General features: G+C 40.1%; 2 protein-coding genes across 3 annotated transcripts in view; one reads left to right on the top strand and one right to left on the bottom strand.

Moving 5' to 3' along the window:
* The window catches only part of LOC122551576 (zinc-binding protein A33-like), a 33,632-nt gene extending 15,996 nt beyond the window's left edge, over nucleotides 1-17,636 (bottom strand). The window contains exons 1-5 of the mRNA XM_043693682.1: nucleotides 17,577-17,636; nucleotides 17,184-17,379; nucleotides 10,447-10,721; nucleotides 2,446-2,541; nucleotides 2,006-2,281 (exon numbers count right to left, since the gene is read on the bottom strand). Of these exons, the coding sequence (XP_043549617.1) occupies nucleotides 2,006-2,281; nucleotides 2,446-2,541; nucleotides 10,447-10,686 (612 nt within the window). The 5' untranslated portion in view covers nucleotides 10,687-10,721; nucleotides 17,184-17,379; nucleotides 17,577-17,636. The remainder of the gene's footprint in view (nucleotides 1-2,005; nucleotides 2,282-2,445; nucleotides 2,542-10,446; nucleotides 10,722-17,183; nucleotides 17,380-17,576) is intronic.
* The window catches only part of zcchc4 (zinc finger, CCHC domain containing 4), a 117,507-nt gene that overhangs the window by 81,323 nt on the left and 11,749 nt on the right, over nucleotides 1-24,435 (top strand). For both annotated transcript variants that reach the window (XM_043693657.1, XM_043693667.1), the window contains 3 exons: nucleotides 14,582-14,654; nucleotides 18,544-18,694; nucleotides 20,788-20,882. In XM_043693657.1, coding sequence (XP_043549592.1) covers nucleotides 14,582-14,654; nucleotides 18,544-18,694; nucleotides 20,788-20,882 — 319 coding nt within the window. The remainder of the gene's footprint in view (nucleotides 1-14,581; nucleotides 14,655-18,543; nucleotides 18,695-20,787; nucleotides 20,883-24,435) is intronic.

The raw sequence follows: 24,435 nt of genomic DNA, 5'->3' as shown, positions 1-24,435 counted from the left end.
ACAAATCTACGAACTATCATAAAGGATATCATAAATGGATGTTTAGATTAGGATGATATGATTGGGCATAGTCAGCCTGGATTTAAGAATGGAATATTGTGTTTGACATACCTTGGAGTGTTTTGAGGATGTAGGTGCCAGAATTGATAAAGGGGAGTCAGAGTGAGTGACTCTACAATATTTGGAATTTCAAAATGGTTTTGATAAGGTCCCCCACAGGAGGATGTTTTACAAATTTAAAACACATAAGAAGTAATGTATTGGCATAGATTGGCTAACAGTCAGAAAACAGAATAGAAATAAATAGGTCATTCTTGAGTTGGTTGGCAAACTACAAATAGTCGGCTACTGCAAGCATCAGTTATTGGCTCCAGCTGTTCATAATATGTATCGATTGTTCAGACATGGGGACCAAATGTAATATCTCCAAGTTTGCAGAAGGCACAAGTTGAGTAGGAATGTGTGTGTGACGAAGATGTTTACAGGTGGATTTGGAAGGAGTCATTGGACAAGAACGTGGCATCTGGAATATAATGTTGAAAAATGCGAGGTTATCCACTTTGGCAGGAAGAACAGATTTGCAGAGTATTTTTTGAAATGGAGAAAATTTGAAAAAAATACATGTGCAAAGTAACTTGGGTGTCCTTGTCAATAAGTCACTGAAGGCTGACTTGTGGTTGCCGCAAGCTATTAGGAAGGCAAGAGGATTTCAGTATAGGAGTTATGACATTTTACTTCAGTTGTGCAATTAAGTTTCACCAGGTTTTTTTCCTGGGATGGCAGGACTCTGCTATGAATAGGACCTCTCCGCCCCCACCCCCTCTCCGGCCTATCACCCTCACCTTAACCTCCTTCCACCTATCACATTCCCAACCCCCCTCCCCCAAGTCCCTCTTAGCCTGCTTGGCACACCCTCCTCATTCCTGAAGAAGGGCTTATGCTCGAAACGTCGATTCTCCTGTTCCTTGGATGCTGCCTGACCTGCTGCGCTTTTCCAGCAACACATTTTTAAGTTATGAATAGATTGGTCAAACTTAGCCTGTATTCTCAAGAGTTTTGAAGAATGAGAGGTGATTTCATTAAAGCCAACAGTATATTTAAAGTGAAAGGGTAGATGCAGGTAAGATATTTCCTCTTTGGAATTTCAGTTCTTGGGTACAAATTAAAAATAATGGCAATGCTGTTTACAATTGAGATGAGGAAGAATTTCTTTACTGTAAGAGTGGTGAGTCTATGGAATTTGAATTTTGAATATAAATTAGGTTTATTGTCCTGTGTATTCAAATACAAAGTACAGGAGTACAGTGAGATGTGTACAATGTCGCCGCACAAGGCGCCATCTTAGATACTCAAAAATAGAGAAAGAGAAAAGCTGAAAGTTTTACATTACAGTTCTTCTTACTATAAATTAGGAAGATAAAGAAATAAGTTTTTAAAACATAAATGTTACAGTCCCTCTATAGCCTGTAGTCTCTCCAAGCTGTGGGCTTTGTACACATGGCAGCTTTATAAGCTCAGCCTTCGTATACATTTAAAGTATGGTTGATAAGTTCTTAATTGTCAATACTGTAGTTATGAGGATGGTGTGGGTAAAAGACGCAAGTGTTTGATTAGTCATGATTCAGTCTGCCCTGCCATTTAATACAATGTGCAGAATGGCTTACTTCTGTTCCTATGTTTAGTAAAAATGAGAATAACATTGTCACATAGGAATAGTTTGTATTCAATTTGTCTTATTGTGTTCAACTTCTATAGTAAACACCAAGAATTGCATATGTGTTTTTTTTAATTACCTGGGTAAGTGTATAATTTATTTGGACTGAAAAATTGCATGTCTTTGTTCGATGTGAAAATTAGCTGTCACTGGTATTTGTGCCGTTTGACCTTCAGTTTAACGTAGTTTCTTATTTAGTCATTGCAATAACTGATAAAATATTAAATTGCTAACACAATTCATTAAATGGATTGAGGAACGCACAACAAAATCAGTAAAAATGGGACCTACTGTAGCTTGACTTGATTGCAATTTGCTTTCTTCTTGAGGTTGATTTGAATGAACTTTGCTTTCTTCTTGGTTAAGGACTTTCTGCGTTGCTTTGATGGATTTGTTTATTTGATCTAAGTTGTTAGTCCACTCTTTGATGATCTTTTGGAGTTTTCCCAAAGCAACCCTTTTTTCAATGTCAATGAGTTCCAGCGAAACTTTCTCATCATTGTTCAAGATTTTTCTTATTGTTTCATATTGTTTGGAAATCTGTTCTTTGAGGTTCTCTGCTGAGTTCTGCACAATTACGAGCATGAGAGAAGCAGAAAACTGAGTCATTAATAAAATATAATAGAATCAGACTTGGGAGGGTACAATTACATGTTGTTAAAATTCTGAGATGGGCAGATTTTTTGTTTGTTTACTTGTTTCATAAGTATTTATAATATCAGAACTCTTACTGTAAGAACAGTGTTCCTGTTCTTCAAGGATAGTATGTGCGCTTCTATTTTATCTCTTTTAGTGCAGAGATTTTGAAGAAACTGCTTTGGTGTTACCTGCAAAATAGGTGAAAAGAAAAATGATCAAACTGTTCAGTGTTACCTTCATTGTGCTTGAATGTTCTGAAACAGTGGTTAATTTTACATTAATTGAGTTTAAATTGAAAGGGAGTTGTAGTAGAACTCATCAGAGGCGTCAAACGTACCAAGGCTCAAGTAAAATCAAAATACTGCAGATGCTGGAAATCTGAAATTAAAAACAGAGTGTGCTGGAGAAACTCAGCAGATCCGATAGCATCGTTGAAGAGAGAGAAAGTCCGATAGGACTGCAGCATTTTGAGACTACTTATGTGAGTATCTCAATTAATTCAGTTTCAAGTTCAAATTTACATTTACTTCTCGTTCCATTTTCTTTCCATCTCATGCAGATTCACATTTAATGTTGAGTTCACCAAGGTCAGCCCATTATGATGTTGCCATGCTGTATTTCACCTGCATTCTCACAGCCGTGCAGGAATGCTCAATCAATCCACTTTGGAGATTTGAACCCATGCCATATGCATGTTTTTAAAGCTCAGTGGGTCATATAAAATCCAGATGAAACACTGTGTCAAACACGGTCATGTTTTTCTAGTGATCACTCACTTAATTTTTTTGGATAAACATTCTCTCGCTCTTTCATGCTGCCAGTTTTGTATGGTGGAATTCAACTTTATGATTACTTTTAACAGCAACATGATTAGTCGGATCATAGGACATAGGGGCAGAAGTAGGCCATTCAGCCCATTGTGTCTGCTCTGCCATTCATTGAGATCATGGCTGATCTGACAATCCTTAATTCGTCTTTCCTGTCTTTCCCCCGTAACTTTCCCGTCTTTCCCCCGTAACTTTTGATTTTCCATTCTGGTAAAAAAAATCTTGGGAAACAAATGGTCTTGTGGTCCAGCCAATGAATCATTCACTACACCTGCCCTGCCACAGAAATGATAGACAAAATAAGTAATGTTGTCTCTAATCTAAAGCAGTGGCTTCAGGGGAAACAACAAAAGGCATAACATTGATCACATCTGTGTGTTGATCGGTGTGGGGAAATCTGAAAAAGCTGTGGATTCTGGAAATCAAAAGCCAAAACAGAAATTGCTGGAAAATCTCAGTAAGTCTGGCAGCATCGGTGGAGAGAAATCAGAGTTAACGTTTGGGGTCCAGTGACCCTTCTTCAGAACTGATTGCTTAACTCTGATTTCTCTCCACTGATGCTGCCAGACCTGCTGACATTTTCCAGAATTTCTGTATTGATTGGAGTATAGTCGGTTCTGATATAATGTGATAGTTTTATTCTCGTGCAATCTCATGTCATAAGAAAATCACGAACAGCTATGCCATTTAAACTAATGGGGCTGAAATCCTGTAATAGACAATACAGGTAAGAAAGATTTATGTTCTACAAATAATAGTCAAAATTCTTCAATTGTGTTAAAGGCAATTCGTGTTGAAGAAACATGCATTATAGAAAAACAGACTGTATTTTGGTTTATTGATGTTGATAACTCTCAGAAAAAATGTAAACAGGCTAAATTTCAAGTTTTCTGTGTATGTTTAAACTGTTGGACAAGAATACTGAGCTTTATTGTGTTGGCAATAATCCTTGTTCATATATTCTACTTGCACTATCTAAATGTCATCCCCTGCTGACACAATAAATTAGTGAGTTTTGAGATTTGTAACTTAGGTTGAGGGTCTGGATATAGGTTTGCTCGTTGAGCTGCTGTTGATGGCCCACAATGCCTCCTCGATGCCCAGTTTTGACTTGCTAGATCTGTTTGAAAACGTTTAGCACAGTGATAGGTATCCTAGAAATGAAGACAAAACTTTGTCTCAACAAGGACTGTGCGGTAGTCACTTTTAGCAGTACTGTGATGGGTAGACATATCTGCGCTAGGCAGATTGGTGAGGCAGTATTGTGGTAATTTCCTTCCTGTTGGTTCCGTCATCTCCTGCCATAGACTGAGTCTAGCAATGGTGTACTCTAGCATTAGGTCAATCTAGTCAGCAATGGTGCTGCTGATGCGCTCTTGTTGGTGGACATTGAAGTCTCTCACCAAGAGTACATTCTGTGTTCTTGGCACCCTCTGTGCTTCTTCAAAGTGGTGTTCAACACTGAAGAGCACTGATTCGTCAGCTGGAGGTGGAGTATGGGTGGTAATCAATTGGAGATTTCCTTGCTCGTATTCAACATGATGCTATGAGATTTCATAAGATTTGGAGTCAATGTTGAGCACTCCCAGGACAACTCTTTATCAACTGTCTACTACTGTGCTGCCACCTTTGGTGCATCTGTCCAGTGTCAGTGTTAAGGCTTATCCAGGGATTGTGGTGGTTGTGCCTGGGACTTTGGCGGTGGGGTAAGATTCTGAGAGTATGACTCTGTTGGGGCTGTTGATTGACTAGTCTTTGTGGCAACTCTTCCAATTTCAGCACAAGCCTTGAGATGTTAGTAAGGAGTACTTTGCAGAGTTGTCATTTCTGGTGCTTCGGTTGATATTAGCTGATCCATTTGGTTTTTTTTTTGATGTTGTAGCAGTTTGATCTTGTAGCAGAAAAGGAGAAGCTTACAAGATCAGGGCATTCAAGAGTCAATCATTTTTGTGAGGCACTATTGTGGTAATTTCCCTCCTGTTAGTTCTGTCATCTCCTGCCATAGACTGAGTCTAGCAATGGTGTACTGTAGCATTAGGCCAATTCAGTCAGCAGTGGTGCTGCTGTAGTCATGTATAGACCAGGCTGGCTAAAGATGGTAAGATTTTTTACTAAAGACCATGAGTGAACTAGATGGCCAGTTAATAATAGTTCTGTGGTTATTGTTACTGAGACTAGTGTGATGATACTATGACTTGAAGAGAGGTGCATTTTGTCCTGTTTGTTTTTATGATAGTTTGACACCGAAGTGCTGATGAGCAATCTGCTCAAAGCCAATAAAAATATACAGCTTGTGAGGCCTTGGCTTTTTTTTTAAAACATTGGAATAATAGAAATGACTTGAATGGGTAGGTCAAGCTCCCACAGAACCAGGGTTTTTAGTTTTAGCTTTCAGCAACAGCTGGATGTGGAAGCTCTTATTCCTCTCTCGATACCAAAATAGTTTATTCTGGGAACATAGGTATTGCTGTAAAGGTTAGGTTATTTTTTGTTTACCTTTAGTTGCCCTTGATAAATTGTCCACGTTTGCTGTTGCCCTGATCATTTAACAGCTAAAAACTTGGGTTCTGTTCCTACTGCTAGAAATGCATGTGAGAGAATCTATTTTACTGAATTTGTCTCTGTCAAGGGTGTATTTATGGGATGTTGCTATATTGGAGCAGTTAGAAATGAACAAATCTATTATTTTGTTAAGCATTTTGATAAAGTTATAGTTAAGCCAATTTGTTTAATTTTATTTTGTCTGTATTTTAACAGTAGTGTAAAAATCATGTGTTCTCCTTTATGTCGAGTAGTTTGACCAATCGAATTGCTTCTGGAATGCAACACACCTTACATTTACCTTTCAAATAAGAAAATGTTAAGGTCTAGACTAAATATATTTTGAGACGGTTGGTCATAACACTAGCTTTTGATTCCAGATTTATTAATTGAATTTTAATTCCGCCAGTTGCTTTGGGGGAGATTTAAACAATGTCCCAACATGAGCCACTGGATTACTAGTCCATTAATTTTACCATTGCCCTCAATCCCACCCCACCCTCTATGAGTGAGCTGTAATAATACTTGGGAAGTCTGACACTGGCCAGGACAAAGTGGTCTTGTTGATTGACATACCATCTTCACCTGTTTAGACATCAACTCACTGTGTTACTAATGTACAATGGCCACAATGACAGCTGTTGGCTGAGTGCTTTGCAACATGTCCTCAATGTTTCTCACTGCTACCTTTCAAACCTGGCTCCTGAAATGATCAGGGCAACAGCAAACGTGAACAATTTATCAAGGGCAACTAAAGGTAAACAAAAAATAACCTAACCTTTACAGCAATACCTATGTTCCCAGAATAAACTATTTTGGTATCGATATAATCATTTGAAATGAGATTTTATGTTTGCAGAATATTAATGGCAGTGCACGAAATTCTTTGGTTTACGTTTTCTTTCCTGTACCTTCCAGTGTGACGCTGGAAAAGCACAGCAGGTCAAGCAGCATCCGAGGAGCAGGAGAATTGATGTTTCGGACATAACCACTTCATCAGGAATGAGGCTAGTGGGCTGGGATGCTGAGAAATAAATGGGAGGGGTGTGGGGATGGGGGGACAGTAGCTGAGAACACGATTGGTTGATAAAGGTGATGGAGAAGGTGATAGGTCCATGAGGGGAGTGGAGCGGATAGATGGGAAAGGTGATGGACAGATCAGGAGGTGGATGCCAACTTGGAGGCTTGGGACTGGGGTAATGTAGGGGGAGGGAAAATGAGGAAACTATTGAAATTCACATTTATCCCGTATGGTTGCAGGGTCCCGAGGCGGAATAGGAGGCGTACTTCCTCCAGGCGTCAGGTGGTAACGGTTTGGCGATGGAGGTGATGGACTTGACGGACTAAGAGGGGGAGTTGAAGTGTTCAGCCACGGGGTGATGGGTTTGGCTGGTGCGGGTGTCCCAGAGATGTTCACTCAAACAATCTGCAAGGAGGCGGACTGTCCCCCTGATGTAGAGGAGACCACATCAGGTGCAACTGATACAGTAGATGACATTGATGGAGGTACAGGTAAATTTCTGTTGGATGTGGAAGGATCCTTTGGGGCCTTGGATGGAGGTGAGGGGAGTGGTGTGGGTGCAGGTTTTGCACTTTCTGCAGTGGCAAGGGAAGGTGCCAGGAGTGGGGTGTGGGCTGGTGGGGGGAGCATGGACCTGAGGAGGGAGTCGCGGATGGAATGGTCTCTCTGGAATGCTAATAGGGGTGGGAAGGGAAATACATCTCTGGTGGTCCGGTCCATTTGTAGGTGGCAGAGGATAATGCGGAGGTTGGTGGGGTGGAAGGTGGGGGGGCGTAGTAGTAGTTTGGAGCACTGACCTCTATACCACTGAAGCCAGGCACCAACCTGGAGACATCTCCTCCTACTGCTCCCTCGACCACAACCTCCCCTCCCATCACCAAGTCATTATCTCGCAGACCATCCACAACTACATCACCTCTGGGGATCCCTCACCCCCAGCCTCCAACTTCATTGTCCGGTTCTACCTCCTACCGAAGATTCACAAACATGACTGCCCCGGTCAACCCATTGTCTCAGCCTGCGCCTGTCCCACTGAACTCATCTCTTTCTACCTCAACACTATCCTGTTCACACTTAGTCCAGGAACTCCCCATCTACGTTCGGGACACCACCCATGCTCTTCACCGCTCCAAGATTTTCATTTCCCCGGCTCCCAACACCTCATCTTCACTATGGACATACAGTCCCTCAACACGTCCATCCGCCATAACAAAGGCTTCCAAGCCCTCCGTTCCTTCCTCTCACACTGTCCCAACCAGTACCTTTCCACCGACACCCTCATCCGCCTGGCTCAACTGGTCCTCACCCTCAACAGTTTCTCCTTTCAATCCTGCCACTTCCTCCAAACCAAAGGGGTAGCCATGGGCACCTGCATGGGACACCAACCCCACCTGTTCCTCTGCTTTATCGATGACTCTATTGGCGCCACCTCGTGCTCCAACGAGGAGGTTGAACAGTTAATCAAATTCACCAACACCTTTTACCCCCGCTTCAAATTCACATGCACCATCTCAGACACTTCCCTCCCCTTTCTGGATCTCTCCATCTCCTGCAACCAACTAACCACAGATATCTACTACAAGCCCACCGACTCCAACAGCTACCTAGACTACACCTCTTCCCATCCTACCTCGTATAAAAACGCCATCCCTTATTCCCAATTCTGAATTCTGCCTCTGTTCCCAGGATGACTAATTCCATCTCAGAAAATCCCGGATGGCCTCCTCCTTCCAAGATCGCAATTTCCCTTCCCACGTGGTTAACGATGCCTTCCAGCGCATCTCCCCCACTTCCCGCTCCACTGCCCTAGAACCCCAATGCAACAAGGACAGAACCCACCCTCCGGTCCTCACCTTCTACCCCACCAACCTCTGCATATATCGCATCACCCTCCGTCACACTGCCACCTACAAACGGACCCCACTAGCAGAGATATATTTCACTCTCTACCCCTATCAGTGTCTGGAGAGACCATTCCCTCCACGACTTCCTCGTCGGGTCCATCCCCCCACTCTTGGCACCTTCCCCTGCCACTGCAGGAAGTGCAAAACCAGCACCCAAGGTTCCAAAGGATTCTTCCACATCCGACAGAAATTTACCTGTATCTCTACCAATGTCATCTACTGTATCAGTTGCACTCGATGTAGTCTCCTCTACATCGGGGTGACAGGACGCCTCCTTGCAGATTGTTTGAGAGGACATCTCTGGGACACCCGCACCAACCAACCCCACCGCCCTGGGGCTGAACACTTCAACACCCCCTCTCACTCCGTCAAGGACATGCAGGTCCTGGGTCGCCTCCACTGCCAAACCGTTACTACCTGACACCTGGAGGAAGAATGCCTCATATTCCGCCTTGGGACCTGCATCTACACGGGATAAATGTGGATTTCAACAGTTTCCTCATTTCCCCTCCCCCCACATTATCCCAGTCCCAAGCCTCCAAGTTGGCACCACCCTCCTGACCTGTCCATCACCTTTCCCATCTCTCCACTCCACTCTCCTCTGACCTATCACCTTCTCCCTCACTTTCATCTACCTATCGTATTCTCAGCTACCTTTCCCCCCAAACCCACCCCCCTCCCATTTATCTCTTAGCCCCCCGGCCCACAAGCCTCATTCCTGAAGAAGGGCGTATGCCTGAATTGTTGATTCTCCTGCTCCTCGGATGCTGCCTGCGTGTGCTTTTCCAGCACCACATACTTGACTCTGATCTCCAGCATCTGCAGCCCTCACTTTCTCCCTGTACCTTTACAAGTATGACATGTGTAAACGTGTCATTGCTATGTGCTTGATAGTACTGTTCTGATTAGCATTTGTCTGAGTCTGGACATGCTTTTGGAAGAGGTGTTTTACCTAGAAAACGGCGTATTGATCTCCTGTGGCATTGTACAGGGAATGTCGATCAGGTGTAACGTTGATGTGAAGTTATAGTGATCAGGACATACATTGTATTTCAATTCTCATTTTAAGATCACAGTTCTGCTCGAAACAACACTGATAAAGCACTGCAGTAATACATTTGCTTAAAGAAGCAGTATCATTTGTTGTAGTAGCTGTGTTGAAATGTTTTATTGTGCTGATCCCAACAGTTGATTACTGAGTTGTCTCCAGTGCTCTCTGCTGAAAGTGCAGGGTTCAAATGTCTCTTTCCTCCACTGTATGTTAGGTAGTTGCTGCAATTCCACCTACACACTTGTCAGTCAACACCTTAAAGCAAGGTTCTCGCCTAAAGCAAATATTTGGTTATTTCACATTTATGCAAATTATGGAAAATATGTAATAACTACCTTTAGAAAATACAGTGTTTATACCTAGGTTTCAAGTGTAACACTGCTTTTGTATTTTAACACAGCATGTGTTTTGCGTGGTGTTATTATCAGATTTTTGTTCCTGCAATAATTTAAAAGGGCACTTGCTCCGTTTTGAATTGCAAGCCTTTGGTTGACCATGTGACACAGTGAAATAAACCTTACTAACATGTCGACACATCACTTTCACATTGTAACATGATAAAAGTTATGCATTTTTAAAAACATTTTCCAAAATATATTCTTTAAATGGAGATAACTCCTCTTTAAGTTTACTCTCATGGGTTTGCCTCACCTAAAGGAGAGAAAAAATGGGCATTATTGATAAACTATTGAGATGCTGCTGGCTTCTTTACTGCCAAGAAAAGGGATTTTTTTTGAAGGAAACAGTACCTGTAGTAATAGCTGGTCTTCACTCCTTTCAGTTGCAATCTGGGTTAGTGTTGAGGTTGTACATTCTTGCAGTTTTCTGTCATCTGAATCTTGGTGCCTCATTTGCTGTGAATGGACTAGAGACGTACTCCTGTCCTTTGGTGCAAGCGTGTTAGTATCCAGTACTGTAGTAACATTTGAACAGATAGCATGTTGCTCTTGTCCAGAGTGAGAAGGAAAAGACTGTGTGCTTTCTGCCATTGGTACAGGCTGAATGCAAGGGAATCAATAATAACCTGCAGAGTTTGAACAAAAGGTAAACAGAGCTAGCTGCTGTTGGATTCATTCATGACGGAGGTGTGTAAGAACAAGTCCGAACAAAACCTGGTTCTTTTTAGTGTTGTCTTTCTTCAGGAGTTGTTTCTTTAATTTATCATTAGATGTTTACAGATTAAATTTGACCAGAATATCAATTGATTAACTTTGTACATGTGTGTATCACCTCCCTTCATAAAAGTGGACTAATCCAGGTTGAACCCTTATGGTGATTGGCAGCAAGTTTGTTGGAACAAAATTCTGTGGACTTGAAAATATGTTCAAGCGTAATTACAGCAATGTCAGAGCCAAGGATGGGACAAGTTACGTTTATCTAACACCGGTTAATCAAACACATTTCCCATACATTTTCACTGTAATTATTTAACTTTTCACCGGATTATGCAGTTTAGAGGTTGTTAATCTCGTTCTGAAATAATTGCATGCTTCTTAAGAATATTTACACAATGAACATTTTAGAATATTAAACCAGATTTGAGTTGGCAATGTTTTTAAAGATTATTGCTGTGTGAACAAAAGTCATTTGATAAGTCATTTGATTTTACTTTGAAAGGAGCTGGATAAAATGGTGTTTTTCCCGAAGATCAATTTCTCCTTATTTCTTTGCCAAGTTATAAGTTTAAAGGGTTTAGGAAATATGTAACTGTAATTTATTTGGCATCTCATCTCTCTCCATTTAGCCAATCATTCTCCTTATGTTCTAGGTTCAAAATATATCATTGGGACTTCTATTTGCAGCACTAGCCAGTTGCTTTTCTTTTGTTACTGACGTTTAATCAAGCCCATTCAAATACAAACAAGAGAAGTCTTTGAATTTAGACTAATTGTCAAGGAGCTTCTTGGAAGGAGTATAGTTGGCTAATTTTCTTTTCTGATGTTTGATTAAAAAGGCAGTAGTGGATTAATGTTATTGTTCTTTGGTGTTGTAAAGTTAGATTAAATCATGGAAATTTATAGTGCCCCTGTACCAAAGGGAGGACATTCAACTGTTTTACTGATCACAATAATGAAAGAATTGTTTACTTTTCTCTTTCCCTTGCTGTTTTCTCATACTTCAAATATTTCATTTCAAATATTGTATCCATTTCCCTGTTAAAAGGTGTTACAGTTTTGAGACAGCAGAACATTCCTCCTCCTAATGACAGTCTGTATAAGATAAAGTCTCCTAACTTCTACCTTAACTATTTTGGTGATTGTTTAATATGATGCCTTCTATTTGTTATATTGCCAAACACTAGAGGTAATTTAATATATTTTACTTTATCAAGTCTTCTCATAACTGTAAGTCATACAGTCATAGAGATGTACAGCACGGAAACAGTTCCTTTGATCCAATCCGTCCATGCTGACCAGATATACCAACCTAATCTAGTCCTTTTTGCCAGCACTTAGCCAATATCTCTCTAAACCCTTCCTATTCATAAACCCATCCAGATACCTTTTAAATGTTGTAATTGTACCAGCCTCCACCACTTCCTCTGGCAGCTCATTCCATACATGCACCAGCCTCTGCATGAAAAGTTGCCCTTTAGGTCCTTTTAAATTGTTCCCCTCTCACTTTAAACCTATGCCCTCTAGTTTTGGTTTTGAAACATTTATTAAACCTTTTTCTCATTCTAGGTTATAGGTTAACATTTCACCCTGGTATCATATTGAATCTCTTCTGTGTTCAGTCCTGACCTTTAAATCCTGCTAAAGTATGGCATTTAAAACTGAACACCTTTTTTTAATTTTCTCAACCAATGATTTGTAAATGCTTTGTATTACCTTTTTGCTTTTCATGCTCTAACATGTTTTTTGCATGAATACCACGTTTTACATTCCTTTCATTGAGAAATGTCTATTGGCCATTCCTGTGTTTTCTTCTTTGACTAACTCACTGCTGCCATACTGCCTGTATTACTGTGTGCCATAATTTTATCAATTATTTCTCTGTGTGCATCAAAAACCTTCTTGAAAACCGATATGAGCAACATCCATTTCCTTTTACTCAGCAAGTCTGTGCTACCAGTCCTTAAATAAGCTAATTTCTCTACGTTTTAGTTTACAAGTAATTAGATCTCTTTTATGGCTTAAACTTCTCTCAGTCAGACTGACTAATCTATAATTATCTAGTTTATTCTTTTATCAAAGTTGTCATATTGCCATCCTTCCAAGCTTCTAACAAACGTTCATTTTGATGATGTTTGAAAGATTGTGACCATAGCTTATAACTTTGACTTATATTGGCATTCTACTTCTGTACAGCTACAACAGTATGGAATTTTTCAGTGAAAAAATATGGCAAAGTACTCATTTGATATCTCTGCCATTATTTTGTTTTGTAAAATTCACCTTCTCATTACTTATTGATCCAGCCTTTTTTTGAATTTTACTTTTTATATATTTAAAACCATTTACCAATTTGCTTTATTTTACCCACTAATCTTCACTTATCCCTTTTATTAGCCTGTTTAATTCCCTTTCTGTCAGTTAAAGACTTGGAAAAGTCATTTGATACATATTTAACAAACCAATAGCATTAAATAATATTCTTACCCTTTGGGAAGGTTGTAGATGGGCAGTGCTGTTTTGTTGACAGCAGGTTATGGTTGAATAAGAACGTTTGATGATGGTCGGATGTTTTGAAGTTTGATTCATTAGCCTCGGGATTTATGAATTTTTATACCCACCTAAGACATCGTGTATATTTTTCAAAAATCCACTCCATCTTTCGAGACTGACATGAAGCCATGGACATAAAGTTGCAGTATAGAATCAAAAAATAATATTGCACTGAAGGAGGTCATTTGGTCACAGTTTAGCATTTACATTTGTAGGCCACCACATCCCAACCCAAAAAGGATTAAAAGCTTGACCAAATCCTCTGCAATTTCCACTTTTACTTTTCTCAGCAACCAAGGCTCACTGGGCCCAGTATCTCTTTATCTACTTTCATCTTATCCATTTCCTTTACTTTTCTTGTTCCTTTACTGTGACATTTAGAGTTGTTTTTCTTTAGTGAAGACTGATGTAAAAATACCATCAATATCTCAATCATGTCTTTGCCTATCCTTCTTTTATTTATAAAATACTTCTGATTTCCTTTTCATGCCTCCCACCAATCTTTTGCCATATGTTCATATTGCCCTCAATTTCTTTATCTGCTGTCCGTGTACTTTCGGTATTCGCCTTGGTTCTCTAGAGTCATAGAGATGTGCAGCATGGAAACGGACCCTTCGGTCCAACCCGTCCATGCCGACCAGATATCCCAACCCAATCTAGTCCCACCTGCCAGCACCTGGCCTCAAACTTATTATTCTCATTTCTGAGGTAATGGGTTCACCTCTAGCCATGACAGCTGATGGAATGTGAACTCTGGTATATTATAAAATCTGATATTGAAAGCTAGTCCCAGTAAAGGTAACCTTTAGAGCTATCATCAGTTGTTGTAAAAATCCATTCAGTTTAAGAATGTAAATCTGCCATCCTTACCTAGCCTGGCCTACATAGTAAAGACATTGTCTTAACTGCCCTTTGAATTAGCAGCCACTCATTTCAAATGCATCAGACAAATGTTTCATTTTTGTTTATTGTTTCATCACTGGATTATTTACTCAAATCCTAAGGGATAGATTGATGCAGGCAGTGGTGCAAAATGTGAGAAGTATTACATTCTGTGTTGAGACACCTCTTCCTCAGTTTGATGCATTCAAAAATCACCCTTTATGTTCTTTCTCTTCATTCTCAACTGTTCATAATCTAATTTTCGTGTCTCATAGCCCAGTGCACAACTCGTAAGAATACCTGTAATAATAAATATGATTTATTTTCATTTTAGATATTCCCAGTTTTATTCAGAGGAGGAGTTTTGCCACTACAACATGTTTAATCATTATTTCTTTGGGGGAAAGGTAAGTACCAATACATATATGATGTGGTGTTTGATTATATTGGTGCAATACCAATGTAGTTCCTTTGTTCCAGAGAGGAGCAAGACAGGAAGCAGGAACCAGCAGGCCAGTTAGCCTAGCATCTGTTGTATGGAAAATGCTAGAATTTGTTATTAAGCAGGGCACTTAGAAAATCTTCATGCAATCATACTGAGCCAGTCTGGTTTTGTGGAAGGACAATTATGTTCAACTAGTGTATTAGAGTTATTTGAGTAGTAATAGGTCAGCTGGTCAAAGGGAAACATGTAGCTGTGATGTGCTTAGATTTCCAAAAGGCATTTGATAAAGTGCCACCGTAAAGATTATTTATTAGCTTGAAGAGGAAAGTTGGTTAGTTAGCAGGAAGCAGAGAGTAGGGACACATGGGACCATGGGGTTGACAAGCTGTAACTAGTGGTGTGCTGCAGGAATCCTTGCTGGAGTACAGCAGTGTGTGCCATCTGGAAGATGTCCATAGTAATTCTCCAAGGCACCTTCCAAACCCATGACCTCTATTCAGTTGAAAGATAAGAACAGCAGAAGCATGGGAACACCAGTTGCAAGTTCCCCTCCAAGCCTCACATCATCTTCGCACCATAACCCTCAATCTATTTGCAATATGTTTGAATGATTTGGATGAAGGGACCAAATATATGGTTGCTATATTTGTTGAAGAGACAAAGATGGGTAGTAAAATAAATTGTGAAGAGACTGTAAGACATCTGAAAAGGGATTTATTTGGGTTAAACATGTGGGCAAAAGTTTCGTAATTGGAGTATAAGTAGGTATAATTATGTTTCTGTGTTTCCAAGTTGTTGGTTGTAGAATCATAGAATCCCTACAGTGTGGAAACAAGCCATTTGGCCCATCAAGCCCACACCGACCCTCAGAAGAGTATCCCACCCAGACCCATTCCCCTACCTTATCATTTTATATTTCCCCTATGACTAATGCATCTAACCTACACATCCCTGAACATTATAGACAATTTAGCCTGGCCAATTCACCTAACCTGCACATCTTTGGATTGTGAGAGGAAACCGGAGCACCTGGAGGAAACCCACGCAGACACGGGAAGAATGTGCAAACTCTACACAGACAGTAGCCTGAGGCTGAAACCAAACCCAGGTCCCTGGCGCTGAGAGGCAGCGCGAACCACTGAGCCATCATGCTGGTTCTTGGTCACTGCACAAGAAGCTCGCTGTTTAGGGAACCCATGTAGCTGAGGTCTATTCTATTCCTAAGGTTCAACATAGTTCAGGAACTGGTGACAGAGGTAACAAAATATATGATGAATTGAACTAATAAAATATTTATTAAATTGAGTAGTAAATTAAGCAAACACATTTGCTGCATATATAAACCCAGTGTAGAACAAGCTCTTAGGACAACACTAAAATGTATTATATACAGCATTTCAACGGGTAATTGGGGAAGGCTCTAAAGCAAAAGTGGGTTTACCTGTTGTGAAGTTTCCATTTATATACTTCTACTTAAATTAGTAAATCAATAGCTAATTTTATTCGGGACCATCTGTTGTATTTCAAAACCGTAAGATTAGTTAAGTATGTAAATCTGCGTTCTGGTTCTATAATCGGAGTCTAAATTAAATAGTTTGTTTCCAACTTAATTCCCACTCAAGAGTTTTATTGACCTGAATCACTCTTCCCCGCCAGTGAAAATTAACTCCTGTGATTCTCTTTAACACTTTCACACTGGTACTGTTTTATTTGATTTCTGAGGATATTACCAAAATTTTCACTGATAGTTACCTTTCTAATTCTGGAGGCAGACTTGAAGATCCTGATTTTATGTGATTCTCCTGCAGGCTCTACTTCAAACCACTTATTCTCGATAGCACTTCTCTGTAGTTGTTTCTTCAATCCTTGAATATGTTGTTTGAATTAAAGCCTTTTCATTTGGTAGTTTGTTTCAAATACATTGCACACAAATGTTTAATTTTTTGTGATGTTCTTCCACTTAAACGCTATAGTTACATGTAATCTTTGAATAGTATCCCTTGCTTTGTGAAGCTTCATCCTGTGATAATCGATTTTAATTTTCTCTCCATCACTCTTTTACAATCCCCTTGTTTTATCTTGCTCTCACTTTCTTCTATTTCGATAAAAGCAATAATTATCAGTTCATGCAAATACATAATGTATTTAAGTTTGTTATATGCTTTGAGTACGATTCATCCTGTTATGTAGTTTATCCTGTGTTTAGCCTCATATTATACTTCTTGCTGTTTGCTGGGTAAACCAAATAAATTGTTGATTAACTAGATGTTCGGTACTGCTCAAGCTCCATGCTATCTGTTCAGTTCTTGATTTAATTAGAAACAAAATTAAGCAGTACAGAAGGAATTGAGTATTGATTTTTGTTTGTGTACCTCTATCAATTTTATACCGGCAGTAAGTGACCAGTTTTCACAATTTAATTGATGCTGTTATAGCTGAATACATAAATTAACTATATTCTGTGTGACATCCAGCTTAAAAGTTGTCTTACCTCGGTTCCTTTGCTGCTATCTGATTTTCAGAGATTTAGATCTCCTTTCTGTTGATCTTGCGAAGAGTTGATCATAAAACTATTCTGTTCAAATTCTTAAACCGTAAAGCAGACAGTACAAAGGTTGTGCTTTGTTATCCAGCAATCTTGTGTGATTTCTATTCTGGTATTCCTGTTTTGCTCCTCCTCTGATTCCCTGGATCAAAAGGACATGTTGAAATTGAACCAATGCATGTTTGTTCGGTTAAGCAGTGAAGACGTTTAGAAGTTAAATTTTTCCTGTTCATTATATTTAAACGGAATCCATATGGTAAGCAGCATTAAGATTTTGAAATTATACAAGGACGCTTTAAAATTGAACCATAGACTAAAGAAAGAAGCCATATAACCCACTGTGTCTGCCTTCTGCTGAACAAACTAGCCATCCATCCTTAACCCCTTCCGAGCACCTGGACCATAGCCTTACAGTACTTCAGGCACAGATAAGTGGAGAGGTTCCACCTTAACCACTGAACTGGACAGTGAATTCCAGCCACAAAACTCCCTCTAGTGTAGGCTTTGTTATCCACAATATTGCAGTCCATTGCTGTAGGTAAAGCCCTAATATTTTTATTTGGAGTTCTAGGATTTTGACCTAGTGACATTGAAAGAGTGATGCATTCCCAAGTCATGGTGACTTGTAGATGGTGGTGTTCCCATGTACCTGCTGTACTTGTCCTTCTAAATAGTGGTGGTTATGGGTTTGAGAGGTGCTGTTTGAGGAGCCCTGGTGAATTTCTGCAGTAAATCTTGTAGATGGCATATATTTAAAGCTCCTCTTAACCTTCCCTGCTCTAAAGAGAATAATTTATTGTTTCTCTGGGACACTCCACATAATTAAAGTCATGTTCTATTTCTGACTTCTCAAGACTGCGTTGATCCCTTCATTGCTTTTCTCTGCTTTCACATTAGTTGTGACTGTATGTCCAGTTGTGAGGCGTGAATAGATTGCACAAAAGCAATGTGTTCTGTATCACATCACTATTTTGCATTAGAAGATCAAGCAGGCCAAAAGGAGGGTGAATTCAAAGCAGCACAATTCAACTTGAATTAAATTAAATTGGATGCGTGTGTGTATTTTTATTGTTAATGTTTTTCATAGTACTCCCTTTTATTTACCCCAAGGGCAAATTTAAAAATATCTCCTTGTAAGTAAGGGCAAAGATTCAGGTCATAAAATTATCATAATTGTTAGTCAAAACATTTAAAATACATATTTAATGTATCTTATTTATAAAAGGTAGTTGTCAGTACGGCTGTACAACCTGTTTGAAATTGCTCTTGTGTTTTGACACGGATTTACTTCATTTACTTTTCATAGCCAGCCTTTGAAGCATTCCGAACATTCTTATGTCAGAACAAGGGAAAGTCTGTTGTTATGGTGACTGACCCGCCATTTGGTGGCCTAGTGGAGGCTCTAGCCCACAGCTTCAAAAAGATTGTTGGTGAATGGAAGACTTCACGGAATACAAGTATGGAATCTCAGTATAATATGTATTCAAATGAATGGAATAGGAATATTTTGTACTTAGGAATATAGAAACATGAGGAATACATCTAAGCCAGAGAGCTCCTGAAACAAGTTCATCATTATTTAATTTGTACAGCGAAAGAGAGTGTGTTAGTTGGTCCTGATCCTCATCTCAATTCCAATTATGTGCCTTTACTCCATATCCATATCCCTTGATCAGCCTAACCGCACACCTATCTATCAATCAAGTCTTGGGAATTCCCTATTGTTGTCATATTGACCCCTTTTGGGGCAGTATGTTCCAATAATTTGACTACTTTTGCATGAGAAAGTACTTTGCTCCTGGATGCTTTCGCCCTAATTTTAACATTTTGTTTCTTTTGTTCTTTGTTTCTACGCCAAAATGAATAGGTTCTCTGGATTTATCTAAACAAATGCTTCTATGATTTTGATCACATCTCTCCTTAATTTACTAATCTTGAGCAAAAAGAAGCCACATTTGTGGAGTCTCTCTCAAAGACTCATAGTTACTTGGAGCACAGAAGGAGTCCATTCAACCTATTGTGTTCAAGCAGGTCAACAAGATCTGACGCTGCTAATTCCACTCTTGCATTCTTGGCCCATTGCCCTGGAGCCGACAAGTGAATATTCTAGATACTACTAAAATGTTACTAGAGTTTCTGATTCAGCAACCCTTTTAGGTAGGCTTCCAGATTTCCAACATCCTCCCGAGGTGAAAAAAAATCAAATTACGTCTTAGCCTTCTACCTATTACCTTAAATCTATGCCCTCTGATATTGACCCGTCTACTAATAGAAATACCTTCCTAACCACCCTATCTATGCTCCTCATAAGCTTATGTGCCTCAATCAAGTACCCTCTCAACCTTCACTACTTTAAGGAAATTAACCTCAACCTATCCAATCTTTCCCATAGACCCTTGACCCACACAGCAGCCAGGTAAATCTCCTTTGTGCCCCCTCTCAGTGTAATCACAACATTCCCATAAAAAAACTGCACGCAGTACTCCAGTTGTGGCCTAACCTAAGTTTGTTTATACAGCTCCAGCATAGCTTCTTTGTTTTTGGGTTCTGTGCCTCAGCTAATAAAGGCAAGTATCCCATATGCCTTCTTAACCAACTTGTCTACCTGTCCTACAGTCAGAGGTGGTAAATCTGTAGAACTCATTACCACAGAAGGCTTTGGAGGCCAAATTTTCAAGTATGTTTAAGACAGATGTGGGTAGGTTCTTGATTAGCAAGGGGGTCAAGGGTTACAAGGAGAAGCCGGGAGAATGGGGTTGAGAAGTATCAAATTAGATTGAATGGCCAGGCAGACTTGATGAGCCAGTGGCCCAATTCTGCCCATGTATCATACAGTCTTGTGATATTATGGCTTTCTGGAAATCCAAGTACATTACATCAATGGACTCTCCTTTATCCACATTGCAAAGAATTTCAAAAATTGGTTTGATTTAATTTGATTTATATCTGTAGATATTGAAGAGGTAATATTTGTCCCACTTCGTTGTTCTTTCTCCATAGCCCTGCAGATGTGTCCTTTTCAAGTATTTATACAGTTACCTTTTTGAAAGTTTCTATTGAATCTGCTTCTTTCATTCTTACAGGCAATGAATTACAGACTTACTAACTTGCTGAATTAAAAAAAACTCATCTTCTGCCTGGCTTATTTCTCTTTGAAAGAAAAAACTTCTTAACATTTCAGTCTGCATCAAATCACCCTTCACTCTGCTCTATGTAAGGAGTGCCAAATGTCTCCATAGTTTAATCTTCTAAGCCCAATCACACGGAACCTAAGATCGTTACACCTAAATATCACACTCTGGGCACATTTACTGAAAGAATATGTGGTAATTTCTATAACTTGTATTGATTTTTGTTCGATTTGAAATCTACGTAATCAGTAAATATTTTGTAAATAGTAAATAAACCAGACACTGAGTTAGCAGATGTCAGCTGTAAAGAGTAATGGGCAGTGATGTAGCTAAGGATGTAGCTAAAGGATGATTTCTCATTTGATGTTCATACTGAGGAACTTGACACATCAACACCTTCTAATTTTGTTTTCATTCAGTTAATGAGGAGTTGCCAATAATTTGGATTTTTCCTTACTTTTTTGAAACTCGTATTCGGCAATATTTCCCAACGTTGAGCATGTTGGATTACCAGGTGAGGGGATTCACAGTATACTTGATATTCTCGCTATGTGTAAACTGAGATCAGTGAAAAATTGCCACATGATTTAATCTGCAACTAGGATAGTTTTGGTGGTCTCTGGCCATGCAAAATTTATAATGTTTATAGAAGCGACCAATCCTTGTACAGTTTTGCATTTTTAAGTTAGGCTGTGTACAAACTTACACACTTAGATGCTGAGTATTTTAAGCAGCGCACAGTATTGAGTTGGTACCCTTCATCAGGAATTTCTTCCTATCTATAGTCAGGCACAAATGAATGAATTAACTCAGTCACCATTCACCAGCCATGCAGTTGTTACCTCAGCTACTAACCGGGGAAGCTGTGGTAGGAATCGAAAATGTTGTCTTAATTGTTCAAAATAATACTACTACAGCTTCATGCTTCAGGCCTGGAGAATATCAAAAGAAAGTTTGTATTTGATGATTACTGTAAAACTGAGATAATAACTGCATAGCTGGTGGGTTCGTACCAGACTATAGATAGGAAGGAATTCCTGATGAAGGGTTTTTGCCTGAAATGTCGACTGTTCTGCTCCTCGGATGCTGCCTGACCTGCTGTGCTTTTCCAGCACCACACTCTCGACTCTCATCTCCTCACCTTTGCCTCCTTCTGATATCAGTCTACCCTCCAGCAAACTGTAAGGCGAGTCACTTCACAAACCAGAGATAAAGTGATACCAAGTATGAATAAATGTGAACAGCACTGATATCAGAAGGATCCTGTGAATCTTTATTATTTTTGGATGCGCCTCAAGGAGCCCACCAGAAAAACTTGTCCCTGTCATTCTAAGCTTTTTAGTTCCCTCTCTCAAATTATACCTGTCTATGTTTTAACTGAGCACTTACCTTCAGACCCAGGAGTTTTCCCATGGGCCACCCTGTTTGCTTTCTGCCAAATCCTGCTCTCTACTTTGGGATTTACAAAGTTAAAAATCACCCAACACCAGGTTATAGTCCAACAGGTTTAATTGGAAGCACACTAGCTTTCGGAGCTGGTATGCTTCCAATTAAACCTGTTGGACTATGACCTGGTGTTGTGTGATTTTTAATTTTACACACCCCAATCCAACACTGACCTCTCCAAATTGGGATTTACAGGCTGGAAAAATTTTAATCAAGTCAGGAAATGTTATAATAAGGTTAAAGTGGCTTCTCCCTCAGACTGGTAAGACTCTAGGGGTTTATTGCTTTCTGGACAAGTCTTTTATTCTCCTGTAGCCGCTTTGAACCATATTGCAGAATTATTTGACACTACTGGGCTCGGTGTTAATGTTTCGATTTCAATATCAGCTGTCCTTTTAGTGTTTTCAAGTAAGATTCCTTATTGTTGCTAAATTAGGAACAGTTTTGAGCTGGGGTCTTGAAGGCAGTTTAATATTGTGGAAATAGGTTTTTATATTAAGAGTCTCTTCTCTGCTGTTGCTTTTGATTATTCTTCATTCCAGCCTGAATCAAATCACCTCTCACTCTGCTCTATGTAAGGAATGCCTACCCTCCATTGCTTTTGATCATTCTTCATTCCTTCACATGTGGAACTGAAGCTTACGGAAATATTCCAACCCTTATGGCTTGGGTTTGGCAATTTAACATATTTCTTTTTAGGGTGTGTGTGGAAGAACCAGAATTTCTTCTTAGCCCATGTCAATTTAAGAGAGTTTTTAGTTTTTGCCCTGAGGCATACTTGGCTTGGGATTGCAAGATATGATATGGGTGCAGCTTTTAAAAGATTGCAGTGAGCTCTTAACCGGGGAAGCTGTGGTAGAAATCGAAAATGTTGACTTAATTGTTTAAAATAATAATAATAACTGATAGAAGCACATACTACAACAACTTCATGCTTCAGGCCTGGAGAATATCAAAGGAAAGTTTGTATTTGGTGATTACTGTAAAACTAATGTAACAACTGGTGGGTGGTGACTGAGCTAATTTATTCATTTGGGCTTGACTATAGATAGGAAGAAATTTGATGGAGATATTAGAATGTTGCCCTTCAGCATTCATTACAGGAGTCTCCTTCCTGGTTTTGAAATAAAACCTAGCCAGGCAGAGTCTTTGGTAATGTAGGCCGTTTTCTCAATCCTCAGGACGTAGAAAGGAAAATTCTAAGGAAATTTTTACGTATATAAGGAGCAGAAGGTGGCTAGAGAAAGTGTGGATAAAGGGATGCTCAAAATTTGTGAGAAGATTTGTAGCTCGGGTGCTCGTTGTTGTGGTTCTGTTCGCCGAGCTGAGAATTTGTGTTGCAGACATTTTGTCCCCTGTCTAGGTGACATCCTCAGTGCTTGGGAGCCTCCTGTGAAGCGCTTCTGTGATCTTTCCTCCGGCATTTGTAGTGGTTTGAATCTGCCGCTTCCGGTTGTCAGTTCCATTGGTTTTGCTCATAACCAATGTAGTGTACAAAATCCCATGCAAGGACTGTACAAAACACTACATAGGACAAACAGGAAGACAGCTAACGATCCACATCCATGAACACCAACTAGCCACGAAATGACACGACCAGCTATCCTTAGTAGCCACACACACAAATGACAAGCAACATGAATTCGACTGGGACAACACTACTATTATAGGACAAGCCAAACAGAGAACAGCCAGGGAATTCCTAGAGGCATGGCACTCATCCACAGATTCAATCAATAAGCACATTGACCTGGACCCAATATACCGGCCACTGCAACGGACAGCTGGAACTGACAGCCGGAAGCGGCAGATTCAAACCACCACAAATGCCGGAGGAAAGATCACAGAAGCGCTTCACAGGAGGCTCCCAAGCACCGAGGATGTCACCTAGACGGGGGACGAAACGTCTGCAACACAAATTCCCAGCTCGGCGAACAGAACCACAACAATAAAAGGATGCGGCGAAAAAAAAATTACAGCTGCTTCTTCTCAGCTAGGCCAACTTGCACCACGTGATATTAAGAAATGGTTGAAGGCACTGTATACTGCAGAGGCCTTAACTACATTCACAGCTTAAACTTACATCCCCTTTAGATTCCCAACAGTGTGGAAACAGGCCCTTCGGCCCAACCAGTCCATACCAACCCTCTGAAGAATAACCCACCCAGACCCATTTCCCTCTGACTAATGCACCTAACACTACGGGCAATTTAGCATGGCCAATTCACCTGACCTGCACATCTTTAGACTGTGGGAGGAAACTGGAGCACCCAGAGGAAACCCACGCAGACACGGGGAGGATGTGCAAACTCCACACAGACAGCCGCCCGAGGTTAGAGAAGGAGTGGGTCCACTCCAGGACAAAGGACGGAATTTATGTACAGAACCAGAAGATAGGACAGCATATTGTCTCAGGGGTTAGCACTGCTGCCTCTCAGCAACGTGGACCCAGGTTCAACTGTAGCCTCTGGCGACAGTCCGTTTGGACTTTGTACATTCTCCCTATGTCTGTGTGGGTTTCCTCCGGGTGCTCCGGTTTCCTCCCACAGTCCAAAGATATGCTGGTGAGGTGGATTGGCCATGCTAAATTGCCCATTGTGTCCAGGGATGTGCAGGCTCGG

The sequence above is a fragment of the Chiloscyllium plagiosum genome, chromosome 1, assembly GCF_004010195.1.
Source record: "Chiloscyllium plagiosum isolate BGI_BamShark_2017 chromosome 1, ASM401019v2, whole genome shotgun sequence".
In the NCBI taxonomy this organism is placed as follows: Eukaryota; Metazoa; Chordata; class Chondrichthyes; order Orectolobiformes; family Hemiscylliidae; genus Chiloscyllium; species Chiloscyllium plagiosum.
This window is presented reverse-complemented; position numbering and strand designations above follow the sequence as displayed.